Here is a 15,289-nt window from a genome sequence, read left to right on the forward strand (position 1 = left end):
GTTTTTTCTTAGGTTGGCACTATATGGATAAATGTCAGCTGTCAGTCATGCAGCCAATTAATATTTGAGTGGTCGCCGGGTGTACCGTTAATTTTCGTAAATAGACAGTTATTTCTTTGTTTTGAGTTTTAAATATTTAGTGTGTCAATTTATAACGGCTAATTAGTTTCTCACCTTTGTGTTTTTCGTAGCAGTGTGTGCTTGAAATTGTAATCGGAATGCCATGATTTTATGTAAGTTTGTTGGTTATGTTTTCCTTTGCACTTTCACTGATTTTATATAGCGTTTACTATTATTTTAGGACAAAATTGTCGGACAGTCACTTTCTATATTAAAAATTCTATCTTTTTATTGTATCGTCCGATTTTGACAAAACGCATCTCAAATGAAAGGTATTGATTTGTGTAATTTAAAAAAATACAAAGAAAAATTTTTTAAAAGAAAAGTAAGAAAAAAATTAAAAAAAGTAAATTTACGTCTCGCACTGAATAACTTCAAGGAATGACGCAGTATCATAATAAAAATGTCCAAAGAGCGAAAAAGAGGACGTGCTCTACTGTACGACGGTTCAATATGATGCGTGATGCGCTTTCAATCATTGGGTTTTGTTTGTAAGTAGTAAATATTCGGGTGTAGTTCAGGTATTTATTTTATAACACACTCTAGAAATGGTCAATTTATATACAATTATGGCATTATTAGTAAATTACAACTGTGCGAAGTTAACTGCAATTTAATGGCGAAATTCAATTTATGGTGGAACATTGTTCCGATTAACATTCTGAAAGCACTTGCTTTGATTTATTATGATTGCGACCGCTTTTGAGCTTTGTGGGCGGGTTTCAATTCATGAACTTATAATGTTTTTACATTGGTCTAATTTAAACAGAACATGTTAGCAAAGTTAAATTTTTTTTCTCGTACGCCATTTCGTACGTTTTTTCTCTCAGTGTATGGAGCATCTCTTTTTAGGATCTAAAATTGTTTAAACGACAGTAAGTTGTGGTACTTGTAGTTGTATAATTTAAAATAACGACACCAACATTTTTAGAATCACCGAGGAATCTAAGCAAAGTAATATGAAACTTTAAAACGTGAAACAGCTTCTTAGAAACCTTCAGCCTTATAATTGAAGACGATATTGCGATATCAGTGTAATTACACCATTTACACCTTAATCCGCTTCTAAGGCTATTACAAATTCAGGCGCCAGACCAAGTTCAGCTCAATCAATCACTATCGACCCGTCTATTTGAATCGTGTGACGTCACTCCGTCCATTTTTCAGCAGGACAAAAGACGGAGCCAAATGGTCGACAATTATTTTCCAATTTTACTTAGACGCCGGCAACTAACGCTTTGGTAATACATCTGTGTTAGAGTGTAGTTGTGTGTCAGTTGTTTTATTTGGATTTATTTGTGTGAAGGATCTCGGTTTCTTGTTTTCAAATTGATTTTATTTTTCACTTCGTGTTCGCTGCGCGTCCTTGACACTAGTGACCTTGTCTGTGCCTTCGAAATCCAAGGGTCCAGCGTTTTTTGTGTCTTACGAGTTTTATTTTTGTCACAGGTAGAATGTTCTAAGACTTATAAATTAAGAAATTCCTGAATGTGCTCTGCCAAAAGGCAAAGTTACAAAAGTAAAGAGTTCGTTTTGAATCTTTTCACATAAAAATGCTTTATTGTAGCATACACGTTTTTACCGACTGCTGAAATCAATTTTCGATTTACTATTGTGTCGAGGCTAGTGAACTTTATCGCCCTTTTTCCAAGAAGTGTCCATTAACTTCAAAGAAGTTTCCAAAGTTTTTCCATCAATGCCGCTATCGCGTTTCCACGCTGTTATGATCACCTGGGAATTCGCTGCTTGCGATTTATAACTTCCTACTTTGTTGCTCAGTCTTTTTTCATATTGAACGACTAAAGAGCGTTTCATTGTGATTTATCTATTAGATCAGTTTTACAAACGATTTCTAAAAGAAAGTTTATCAAAAGATGAACCCTGTAGGTCTATTTCCCAAGTTCACAAGGGTATTTTACTTGTAAAAACCAAAGTTTATGACATTCTGCAGCCACTAATACGAGGGTATGCAAATTTCTGCGCTCGGGTGGGTGTCGGCTGGCGGTGAAGGCAAAACCAACTCACTTTCGCCTTTATCATTAGCGCACATTTTGCTATACTTTTGCAGTCTTTAATTAAACAAATTAGTGGTTTCCTCGAAACCGTGTGATCAGTCACGGTTGGATTCTCAATTTTCTTGTTCAGAAAAGCGATCGTCTTTTTTTCTCCTCGATCTAGATATCGTTGGATCGCGTGTGGAGCAACCTCACCTTCGCGCATGCGTCATGGTTCATTGCCTTGACGGAAACAGATCCTAATATGGCGCACTGCTGCGCCAACGCAACGAGTCTCAAACGATTCGTCTCTCGGTTCACATGTCACTTGATCTTTCGGATATAGGTTCGGGCAATATCAAAGTGGTTTATTCCTTAAACTGTTTTAACGGGACTGTATAAATAACTGTTTATACAAATCATTTAAAGGATATTGGGATCTTATAAACTGGTTTGGGTCACTAGTAACCTTTTTTAAATTTTAAAAGTTATTTGACCCCAATTCAATTGTGACATTAAAGGCAGGATTCAACTGACCAAAATATCTTTTAGGTTGATGGAATTCCGCTTTCACTCTTTTAATAATTACCTATAGGGTGAGACATATTCAAATAATTAATTGAGATACGGTTGTACTCACGTTATTATATCGCTATTGCTGCGACATGTTTATATATAATAACGTGAGTACAACCGTATCTCAATTAATTATTTACCTATAGGGTGCTAAGAGTAGTCAGTTTAAGAAGTGAATCAAAACAATAAACTCACAGCTTAGTCGAAAAATGCCAAATAATTGCCAATAAAGAACCATGTGCTGCTCGTGGCTGAGATGCCGACGGCGGGTGGCGTCCGTCTCGGCCGAGAGCGACGGCCCGAAGGAGGCCTTCGTCGACTCGCCCAAGCACTCCACAGAGTCCACAGACACGACGGAGCAACACTGCCCACAACGCGCAACACGTAAGGGACACAGCTTGTAGCACGGATCCGTAGGGCCTTGCACTCTTGCGTTAGCGATTATTTTCCGGCTTAGTCTAGATGATTCATGGACAATACAGTGTAGTCGCGTAGTAGCGTTTCGTTTTTCGTATGCTCTTGAATTCTCCCTTATTATTTTCAGTTACTTTGAAGATCTTTTAGTGTCCAATCACGATCGGTTGTCGATGTAGACTTAAATGTGAGTCGATCTATATCCGAACGCCATTGTTACAAGCGACAATCGATCAGATGGTGACATTCTTAAAGACTCGATCTTTTACTGTTCATTGTGGAACATTCTGTCGACCCTCATCACATCATCACACCAGCATGATACGGCATTTATTGTGTGATGGTCTGATGGGCGAAATATAAGATTTATTCGAGATTTTAAATTAATGGTAATGTTCCAGCGTCATCGCGAGCGACGCGCAACAACCAGGTGCGCATGTCCAATGCGCCCGGCTACACGAACGGACACGGCGGCGACACGACGGGGCGGCGGGGGGCGGAGAACGTGCCGCCTCCCGCGCAGCCGGCGCCGGTGCCCAACGTGTCGAGAGTCACTCAACAGGTGAGCCTAATACTTATAGATGAGTACCTACCTAAGCACAGTATCATAAAGAGTACTTGTATGGCCACTCCCTGCTTCCCACTGAAAGTGCCGCCCACCCGCTCTCGGATACCTGACAGTTACCGCCTGTCAAGAACGCGACCAGTCGATTTGTCTTATCTCACTCACACAAGCACGGCACGCGTTCGCTTACACGAGCTTAAACTGTTAGGAACGCGCTTCTTTCATATATTTGATCGCCATTGTCCGAGGTGTGACCTAAGGTACTGTAGATCAACACGTAAGGGTCTTCGGCATTTTCGAGTGAATTTTTGTGAGGCTCATAAGGTATACAGACAGAGTGCAAGGCATGAGCTGCCGTTGAACGAAGAAGCGATGCCGAAGATCCTTACGTGCTCTTTCTGAGCGAGATAAATTTCTATGACGCTATAAGGTGTTCCGAGCGCGCCTCAACTTGTCAGAACGTAAGCTGATTTTTCTTTTCTTTTGTTGCCCATGTGAAACCATGTTTTGTAATAAACTATGTATTGCACTCGGTAAATGAATCTGCCTTCCGAGTGCAAATTGATTGTATTAGCCAGTGCAGAGGCGAACGACCGTGCTCGTATATCATCTCATAAAATCTGTCAAGCCAGTATTTCATACTGCGTGAATACTACGCCCAACTAACAAAAATTAGTCTTATAGTGGCTTATAATGCCAAAAATAGTACTCTTATAATAACCTTGTAAACCCTTTACAAGAGGGCATTTGGGCACACCTTATAAGGCCAAAAACCTTATATCCCCCTTGTAGTTGCTATATTATTAGCTTTCTTATCTTGTACGTGTTTTATTATGGCATGCAATAAGAAAGTTAACCTTATAATGGCAAGAAAAGTGCTTTTAAAAGGCTAATGTACTAATAAGAATCATATTTAAAGCTTTAATAAAGGCAATTATACTTGTAAGAATCATATTCAAAGCTTTAATAAGGGCAATAGCTCTTGTACACGTTTTGTGATCATCAGATATAAGGGAGTAAAACTCATAACGGCGAAACAGGATGCTGTTTTAAAAGTTTATTGTGCTTTTCGTAGTGATTTATGTGTACATCATCATCAAGTCATCCATTTTGCAAGTTAGTAAACGGTAAGTTAACTTTTACATATTACAATTATTTGCTTATTTATTATGAAAACTGTGTGGGAATCCAATTTCATGGTGAAATGTGATATAAAATGTGTTGTATTATTAATGCGCCCTTGTATTTCAACGGTTTTGTACTAAAAATGCGGTTAATTAATTTTGACATGTCTTGAGCAAGGCTGTTATAAGAGTAAAAGCAGTAAGCACATCATTTACAAATACTCTATAAGAGTAAAAACTTTATAATAGCCACCGGTGTTACTTATGATTCGCCATTTTATATATCTTTAGGGTTCCTTCTCACAATTAGTGAAATCCCGAACCTTACCATCTACTTAGTTAAATATTTGTAACGGATACCAGTTAAAAATTCATAACGTTATCGTTAGAGAGCAGATTTCAGGTAGCGATTTAAATATTAATATGAATATGACTCGCATACAATATTTATTATTTTTTCTACACACGAAAAAATGTATGGGAACATAAAAGTAAAACCCTTTTTGGATGCTTTTGTGAATATTGGGCAAAAATTATAATGATAATAAATAAAAATAAAAAAAATATTTATTTATACTTATTTCTTTAATATTTCTTCTGCGCATTGCACAGTAAAAACTTCTATTATGGCTCAAAGAATATAAAAATGAAAATAATTCGCTTCTTATATATATTTAAATTGAAAGTCCATTATTTAGAATAAAATACTTTAATTTATAAAATAAAAAATAACATTAATTTAATCTAATTATTCAGTGAAGTTTGTGGTGTGCGATGTAGGTAATAATAATAGATTATAAACCACATGACATGTATTTAAAAAATTGCACTAGTCATATCCATATTAATATTTAAATCGCTACCTGAAATCCGCTGTCTAGTTATCATGTACTTGGCGCAAAACTTTAAAAATTGCATTTTTGTTCGAAAGACCGTTCTTTTTAAACCGGTATTTTGGGGAACGCTTTGATAAAGGTTTGGTTCGATTAACCGGCATAGAACAAAATAAAACCGTGTAGTCCGCAGCATGTCAGGTAATACTGATATTTTCAATATTTCATTAGGAAGTTATACCTAGAATTTTCAATTTAAAACAAACTTGTGCTTCGGAATATTTAATCTTCTGGTGCCTTATTTTATTACTTCCTATTGATTTATTGTAAATGCTGAGTCAAATACTCTATTTGATATTTATTATTTCGGTTATTGTTACAAAATCTGTGGATGAGATATATAGTCAGCCGTTTTTAGTGACGTGAAGATGACAAACTCTTCTCCTCCTCTTAGTAAGTAAGTGCTATTGAAAACCACAGACGATTTCAGTACCGCCATCACAATAGACTTTGTGTCGATAACTATAAACAGCCTAGCCTAAGACTTCAAATAAATATTTTTTTTTTATTACAGATGAACTACAAAACGGCACATATTCTGATGGAGAAAATCAGTCACAATCATTACTTACACCCAAAAATAAGCCAGGAGTGGTGGATCAAAAAACATGCAAAATGGAAGAGGACGCAGGAAATAGTTTAGGTTGTAAGAAAATCACACCAAGCAAAGATGGCGCTGATAATTCAAAACAAGAAAACGAAAATCAATGAATTTGATGAAGACCTCGATAAAAGAAACTACTTATTATTTTGGAAATTTACTGATAGGTTAATTACAATTTCTACCACCGTGTAGGCGCTCTGAAGAATATATTAATATTTTGAAGTATGTAGACTCATTGAAACAGCAACATCGTGAGCAATAGAACTGAAAATATTAATCTTATAAAGTTACTTGAATCGGTTTGGTTTCGTTGCACATAAATAAATATCTTAAAAACAGTGAGTTTGTCTTTATTTGTCCTCAATTTTAATCTGTCTTAGTCCCAAAAGGACTACATATAAAATCGGTTTCTTCTTAAAATAGCCGAACATTGTATTCACTTATTCAGATCGTCCAACATTCACAATGATAACCCGCAATAAAAGATTTTTTTTATTTCAGACCAAAGTCCATAAAGTAAGGAATACACTTTTGGAACTTATTCTAATAAAGTTAATCTTAAAAATTAATATTAGTAGGTACTGATGGATAAAAAAACTGAGTGCCTTGGTAATAGTCTCTTATACGCTCAGTTATGTATAATTGGCCACCTCCGAGTGCATGCTAGTCTGGTATAACCGGTGGACACTCTATTTAATAATGTAAACATTGTAAAACATGGAAACAATGGACCAGTTACATTTGCCCTCCAGTCGAGATCTGCCCCGCGGCCCCGCTGTATATACCTTAACATTTTTCACCGCAGAGCTACAGACACCTTAAATAAGAACAAAAAATATAATTATTAAGCTAAATCCAAACTCAATTCATCATTTAACGATATACCTGTATTACTGTCACTGCTGCTTGCCTGCATATTCTTATAATTATTCCATAATGGCATCCTCTACGGAACCACTAATCGATAAGTTGGGATCAGATTGTTCACATTCGCTGGATTTTCAAAATGACGAATCAAGTTTTATAAAAACTTTTAATACGACACTTTCAAGAATAATGCCTTTATAATTATTGTATAAGAGAAAATGTATTGCTTTAATTCTTTTAAACACTTTATAAAATGCTATAATTTGTTTGCTGGATAGACGTTTTATTATATGCTCCTATGAGGCATAAAGCATCATAGTTATTTTATGCATTACTTTTATAAGAATAATTGGCCATAACAAAAGCTTTTATAGTGCTTTGAATATTATACAGCGAAAAGGCATTTTAAATGGCTTCTATAAGAATACATATTTTTAAACCCTTATTGCAGTCATATAAATTGGACTTATTAACGTGTACATGGCCAAGTTATAAGAGTAAATGTACTATTGGCCAAATCCTCTTATAATGAGCTACTATAAGAGTAAATATTTTTAAACCCTTATTGCAGTCATATAAATTGGACTTATTAACGTGTACATGGCCAAGTTATAAGAGTAAATGTACTATTGGCCAAATCCTCTTATAATGAGCTACTATAAGAGTAAATATTTTTAAACCCTTATTGCAGTCATATAAATTTGACTTATTAACGTGTACATGGCCAAATTATAAGAGTAAATGTACTATTAGGCCAAATTCTCTTATAATGAGCCGCTATAAGGAACTCTGGCATAATGAATGCTATTTTAAAACTACTATGAGTGTTTAGCCCTTATAGATTGATTTTATAAGGATATTTTGTTTGTTGGGCGTCCGTAGATTTTATTAATGTAGGATGTTCGTGGAATTTAGAATAGCGCAATAAGACAAACCCAACGTCTACGCTAGATGCAGGACGTGGAGCAATTAGTCAAGCAGGCAACAATAATCCTACATAATTTCGGGCTTGTTCCTTTTAGTATGAAGATACGAGTAGGTTAGCGCCGAACTAAGAGTCGACGTGGTGTCGCTAATCATCCATAAGGATTATCAGTATTATCACTATAGGCGTCACATGATGAATTCTTTCTGCATTCAAACACATGTAAGACACTGAAAAGTAAAAAAACATACTAGCCCAAATAAATTTGATTCTTTCAATAAATGTTTCGCCTCCATTGCTTACTCCAACATTTGTTCGAACAGCAGCAAGCATCCATGTCAAGCAACTCTCGTTCGGGCAGCGTCGCCTCTGTGGTGCCGGCATTACCCGTCAACCTTACTTCCCGCAAGAATAAAGAGGTTCCACCCCTACATTCTTGATATGGACATTAGTTAGTCCTCGAAATAGCATAGAGTTCATTAGGATTGTGACAGTGGATATATTCTACTTATCGGAATTGTAGTTTGGGTATCGATTACCATTTCCTGTAACTCGAGTAAGTTATAGTAGCCTCATGTTCTTCGTAATAAAAAAAGACGTACATTTCATATAACTTCATTTCACTGTACATTTCACGAGATAGATATTCGAAGAGAAGAAGCGTGCCATTATGTTTGGTTTCCAAGAGAAGCATCTGCCCCATGCACCCCTTTAGTGTGCCATGGCAACCCTGGCATTGCTAAATTCCATAATATTTTTTTCCTTTCAGTTCAATGCATCAAATACGACGAGTGGCCTCACGCGCGGCAACACTGGCGCCGGCGCGGCGTCGAGCACCTTGAACGTGCCGCACGCCGTCGCCAGCGGCGCCGTGCGGCGGTCCAACGTCGTCAAGGAGGTGGAGCGGCTCAAGGAGAACAGAGAGAAGAGGCGGCAGCGGCAGGCCGAGCTCAAGGAGGAGAAGGTACTGTGATGCAACTGTAGGGGGAACACTACCTCTGGCCTGACTAGTGGCAACACTGATCCAGCACCGTGAGCGTGCCAACGTCGTCAAGGAGGTAGTGCGGCTCAAGGAGAGCCGAGGGAAGAAACGACAGCGGCAGGCCGAGCTCAAGGAGGAGAGGGTACTGTGACATTACAACCATAGGGGAATGCGAATAATTGCCTAAATCGTGAAAATTCAGGTTGCTAGTGCATCGTCTTATTGTAGTGTCACCGGGTGATTAATCATTGTCAAGAAGATAGAGCGACTTCAGGAGAACTTCGATCCACGTTTGCATTTTCAAATATTCTTGTGTACAAAAGTTCATCAAAAATTTGGAAAAAGTAAATCTAATTGATCTCGCATAGCCTCGCATTTCACTGACCTCTATGTTTGTGTTACAGGAAGCCCTAATGAACATGGACCCCGGTAACCCCAACTGGGAGTTCCTGGCGATGATCCGCGAGTACCAGCAGAGCATCGACTTCAGGCCGCTCACCGGCAACGAACCCGTCGAAGACCACCAGATCACCGTGTGCGTTCGCAAGAGGCCACTCAATAAGAAGGAGTTAACGAAGAAAGAGGTTAGTACATCCTGCTGAGGTAACTTCCAGCCCGAAGTTAAGTACTGGTGATAGTAGCAGCAGAGCATCGAGTTCAGGCCGCTCACCGGCAACGAGCCTATAGAAGGCCTTCAGATCACCGTGTGTGTTCGCAAGAGGCCACTCAACAAGAAGGAGTTAGCGAAGACAGAGGTTAGTACATCCTGCTGAGGTAACTTAGAACATGGAGTTACTGTCGATAGTATCAGCAGAGCATCGAGTTTAGGCCGCTCACCGGCAACGAGCCTATAGAAGGCCTTCAGATCACCGTGTGTGTTCGCAAGAGGCCACTTAACGAGGAGTTGGCGAAGAAAGAGGTTAGTACATCCTGCTGAGGTAACTTAGAACTTGGAGTTACTGTCGATAGTACCGGCAGAGCATCGAGTTCAGGCCGCTCACCGGCAACGAGCCTATAGAAGGCCTTCAGATCACCTTGTGTGTTTGCAAGAGGCCACTCAACAAAAAGGAACATGCGAAGAAAGAGGTTTGTACATCCCACCGATATCCTGATGAGGTGACTTACAACTGGGAGTTACTGGCAGTAGTATCTGCAGAGCCGCTCACCGACAACGAACCCATCTAGTGGAAGACCATCAATCTTAGTCTTAAATTTAAGGCACTCTTAAGCTGTCTAAGGAATCTATTGGAATAATCAGGAAAGACTATCACTATTATTTCTCACTTGATGGTCTCATCGGAAGATCAGCGCTGGAAGTCACCAGCAACACGCTGAGATGAGGCCATTTCGTGGCACTTCATTACTTTCTGTCTTGTTGTTATTATGTGTATTTTGTCTTGCTTGTGTCCACGAATAAATGTTTATTCTACTCTATTCTACTATCGAAATTGTGTGCCGTGTTGATCGCCCATAGCCAATCGGAAAAAATACAATCCGCTAAAGACCACTCCCGGTAGCATTTTTTAAACGATTGTTGTTTGGTTCAGGTGGACGTGATCAGTGTGCCCACGCGCGACCAGATGATTGTCCACGAGCCCAAAAACAAAGTGGACCTCACCAAGTACCTCGAGAACCAGAAGTTCCGCTTCGACTACGCGTTCGACGACAACTGCACCAACGAGATCGTCTACAAGTTAGTATTAAATGTAGATTTTTACACATACTTAAAATCACAAACAGGACTAAATCGCGAAGAACTCCACCAACCTCTGACGTTTCAAGGATGGCATTGTCTCCGTGGTCTCGGAGCAGACTTGGAGGTTGGTTTTAAAAACATAGCTTTACGCCATTAAGTACCGTTTGTAGTTTTAATAGGAATTACATATCATTTTGAAAAATACTCCTTTTCATACCTGTTCCCATTATTTGGGGTCAGCCGTCCTCTTTCTGAAGCGCCTGGTCACTCGATCCTCGTTGTCTCTTTATCTTCTGTCTTCTCCCTTAAACGGGCTACATTTTCACTGCAAAATGTGGCCGGCAAATGGTATGTCTCTCTTACCTCGCATATTATAGAGAGACACCAATAGTTGCTGACCACATGTTGCAGTAAAATATGGCATGTTTAGAAGCTCCTTTATTTTCCGCTAAGTGCTAGGACTTGCGTCACGAATGCTCCTGGTCCCATGTCACTATATGAAACCATATCATGCGAGGTTTTTGGATCTTGTCTGTGATGGGACGACCTTGTAGCGTCCTCTGATTACTCCTTTTAATAAAAACAATAAAAACTTTCTCTTTAACAGATATACGGCAAAGCCGTTAGTGCAGACGATATTCGAGGGCGGTATGGCGACGTGTTTTGCCTACGGACAGACTGGCTCTGGAAAAACACACACCATGGGTGGAGATTTCCAGGTAACATTATTGCATACCTATTATACCTATTGTACTAAAAACTGGAGAGACTGTTTAGTTTTCATTGATTTTGTGGCTCGATGACCAGTAAAGTAATGTATCTCGGCGTCCAAGCCACTTCTGTCTATTGTGGGTACTCACGGCATTGAGTTCGCCAAAATCTTAGAGCACGTCGTCTCTCCGGAGTTCCTTAAGATCAGCTTACTTTTCAGTGGTTATATGGAAATTTGAAGGAATTGAACTACACCTTAATAATTATCTTTTTAGGGCAAGACACAGGACTGCAAGAAGGGTATCTACGCGATGGCGGCGCGCGACGTGTTCGCGTACCTCAAGTCGCCCAAGTACAAGCCGCTCAACCTCATCGTGTCCGCCTCCTTCTTCGAGATATACTCCGGCAAGGTAACCCTTCACTCCTTCTAGAAGATTCTTTAGGATTATGGCTGGATCAAGAAGGGTGTTCGCGTACCGCAAGTCGCCCTAGTACAAGCCTCTCAATCTCAAATTGTCCGCTTCCTTCTTCGAGATACACTCCGGCAAGGTAACCCTTCATTCCTTCTAGAAGATTCTTTAGGAACAAGACACAGGACATAGCCAAGAATTTTCGTCTAACAGCATTTCGCTCAAGTGCAGTCTTTTCTTAGTGCACAAAGAGTCGTGGAATATAAGGGAAGGGGATATTCTATATTCTATTCTATTTGGCACAGATTCTAGAAAGGAAACAGGTTGAAGCTCTTCAGAGCATGAACTTCCTCTTCTAACTGGCATTCGACCATTCCGACCTAAGGTTCTGTTTTTATGCAAAAACTGCCGAACTATTAAATATAGGGATAGGTACTAAAGGACTAAGAAAACTGTCTACACTGTATGATTTTAATATTTTTTAATTTGCAGGTATTCGACTTGCTAGCAGACAAGGCAAAACTACGAGTACTCGAAGACGGGAAGCAGCAAGTTCAGATCGTGGGACTCACGGAAAAGGTGGTCGATAATGTAGATGAGGTGCTCAAGCTAATCCAGCATGGAAACGCCGCCAGGACTTCAGGGCAGGTAGGATTGCGTAGAATGTTCTAAACTACTTACTGTACTGGGTCAATCCGCGGCAAGAGTAACTGAGTCACGATTTTATGGCATGTTCCATTTATTCCCTACATATGTGTTACTTTCACGACATATGCCTAGGTTCTTTTATTTGCAGCTTTAGTTCAAATAAACAATCAATGAAGTCGTGACTCACGTTACTTTTACGTGGATTCACCATACTGGTTGCACGCTCACTCTACAGTTTGGTTGTATGTATGCGATACGGTGCTGTAGAAGTATCTATCATTAGTAAATTGTGATCGCTCTTGGGGATGATACATCATGTGCTCGGGTGGAGTAGTTTCGTAGCAAGCTTCGATTGCGAGAGACGAAGTGAGCGTGCGATTCGATACTTGGGGTTCACTTTCACCTTCTCTATTTGATGTAAAAGAGCATTTTCAGAATTTGGGCCCCCCAATTAGCGTAAGTTGTTAACAAAAATTAACTCACTGTCAGTTTTGTGACGATAATTAAGCATGAAATTCTATAAAAATATTGATAAGTGTTAAGTACATAAACTTTGAGCGATAATCTACATTCATAATGAAAAAAAAAGTAAATTTTTAGACAGATTTTATGCTTAATTGTCGTCACCAAACTGACAGCGAGTTAATTTTTGTTAACAACTTATGATAATTGGGGTGTCCCAAATTCTGAAAATGTCCAAAAGTGGATAAATTAAAGGTGGGACTCTAAATCCATTACCACTAGATCACTAGCTGTATAAAAGCTTTAGAGTTATTTTATCCGAGCCACACACGCCGACCATCAGGAGTGAAAATTTTCTATTTTTCGGACGTTTATGTTGGCTATAAAATGAATATAATCGGCCCAAAAACTACAAAATAATAACAATACATTTTTCCGTCGTATACAATATAATGACGTCTCAAACTCTCCCTCAAATGCTCAAAGGTAGGAAGAGATCCCTTAAAGGGATAAGTTCGCCTTTGTACTGAAACTTTTTATTTTAAATATTATGTGCTGTGTTTTTTGTTGGACAATAAAGTGTTTACTTACTTACATAATCTCTTGTGTTGCAGACGTCGGCGAACTCGAACTCGTCGCGGTCGCACGCGGTGTTCCAGATCGTGGTGCGGTCGCCGGGCATGCACCGCGTGCACGGCAAGTTCTCGCTCATCGACCTCGCCGGCAACGAGCGCGGCGCAGACACCTCCTCCGCCAACAGGCAGACCAGTACGTATTACCAGACATATATAACGCCATCTAGACAGATAAAGTCTAAGAAACCGCTGTCTTCTGTCAGTGCCAAGTTCCCGAACAGTGTCGAGAAGGAACTCTCCTTTTGTTCGAGCATTACACAGCTTGAATTCACTCCTCGCATCAGCGCCTGAATGTGATGTGTTTGCTAGTAGATGGATGGTTGTACGTGATGAATGTCTGAGGTTCAGCGAGATGATGGATGTTCGTCCTTCTTCTGTGCCATATTAGTGTTTATTGTATGTTAACTTTTTCCCGTTATGTATATATAGGGATCATATATGTATTTTCACAGTGCTTTGGTTTATCTGTCATGCTGTGTTAATTATTATGAATAAAAATAAAAAATAAAAATACGTACCTCAGTACCATACAGAAAAAGGTACGGTCGCCTAGATGGCGTTACACCTTTGGGGGATGCTCAGCTAGATGGCACTAATATTAATATTTGACATTAACACATATCAAGCTAAGAATATGGGCCAAATTGTCAAAACGGAGGTTCAAAAGTTTTAAGCCTGTGTCAAGAGATGGCAGTACTTCGACAAAAAGTCTCTATAATACTCGATCCTCTTTGTTATTACCGATAAACACTTAGCTATGGTTATTTTTCGAGTTAGTCGAGTAGTAGTAGGTTCGTCAGATTGTTTCAACAGCGAACAGCGCAGAAACAGGAGCGAGACCGAAATAGAATACAATACATTTACTTAATTTTAACGCCACAAATAGTACAAACAAAATGAGAAGACATGCAAACTTATCGAACAATGGACGCTAAATAGGATTGAGCATAATGCAGCGGCAATACATAATGCCAAGGATGAATAATGATTTTGAAGTTTTACGATATATCCATGACTTAATTGATTGGGCGGAGTATTCAAGTGGCCATCGACGACAGAGAATCTCCTATAGAGCACCAATATTGTAAATTTTGTGCGCGGTACAAATCACCAGTGCTTGGGGCGCGAGGAGCGGGAGGGGAACGTGTTTAGCGCGCTGCGATTGGTCGTTTCAAGGACGGCGGGCAGTCGCGCCAGATGAAAAGGGACAGAAGTATGACTGTCCCTCTACTGTCGCGTAAGTAGCCAGTGTAAGTTGACCTATGCCGGCTCTGAATAAATTATAAATATGACTTATTTGTGGAATGTAATGCCGTCTGTTTTTAAATTTGAGCTTCTTGTTACCTTTCCACACCATTTCACACTACAGGTGGACATCTTTAAGGCATCAAAATACCCTTTTTAATTTTTTTTATTGCGAAAAACACGCGCTGCTTTCGGGTCGGTTACTTGGTCGCTACTGATCGGGCACGGCGAGCGCCCGCGCTTATATCAGTGCAAATAGTAAGGCTGGTGACCGCGAGTCGTCTTGTAATGGATGTCTATAGGGGTTGGTCAGTGCCATCGACATAAATGGAAAAACATTGGAGAAGACGCGTGCCCAGGCAGGCAAGCGTAGTCGCGCGATAAACTATATACACGTAACTTCAGTCCGTCCTTATCG

The 15,289-nt window shown here is 39.5% G+C and overlaps 1 protein-coding gene across 6 annotated transcripts in view; it reads left to right on the plus strand.

The window, feature by feature from the left end:
- The window catches only part of LOC125225110 (kinesin-like protein Klp10A), a 102,203-nt gene that overhangs the window by 75,754 nt on the left and 11,160 nt on the right, over nucleotides 1-15,289 (plus strand). For 5 of the 6 annotated variants that reach the window (XM_048128665.1, XM_048128666.1, XM_048128667.1 and 2 more), the window contains 8 exons: nucleotides 3,506-3,666; nucleotides 8,852-9,046; nucleotides 9,469-9,648; nucleotides 10,612-10,757; nucleotides 11,368-11,479; nucleotides 11,747-11,881; nucleotides 12,374-12,529; nucleotides 13,606-13,759. In XM_048128665.1, the coding sequence (XP_047984622.1) occupies nucleotides 3,506-3,666; nucleotides 8,852-9,046; nucleotides 9,469-9,648; nucleotides 10,612-10,757; nucleotides 11,368-11,479; nucleotides 11,747-11,881; nucleotides 12,374-12,529; nucleotides 13,606-13,759 (1,239 nt within the window). Of the gene's footprint in view, nucleotides 1-2,901; nucleotides 3,075-3,505; nucleotides 3,667-8,851; nucleotides 9,047-9,468; nucleotides 9,649-10,611; nucleotides 10,758-11,367; nucleotides 11,480-11,746; nucleotides 11,882-12,373; nucleotides 12,530-13,605; nucleotides 13,760-15,289 lie in introns of those variants that run through there. The other variant, XM_048128669.1, reaches the window with a different exon arrangement.

This window comes from Leguminivora glycinivorella, chromosome 4 (assembly GCF_023078275.1).
Source record: "Leguminivora glycinivorella isolate SPB_JAAS2020 chromosome 4, LegGlyc_1.1, whole genome shotgun sequence".
Classification (NCBI taxonomy): domain Eukaryota; kingdom Metazoa; phylum Arthropoda; class Insecta; order Lepidoptera; family Tortricidae; genus Leguminivora; species Leguminivora glycinivorella.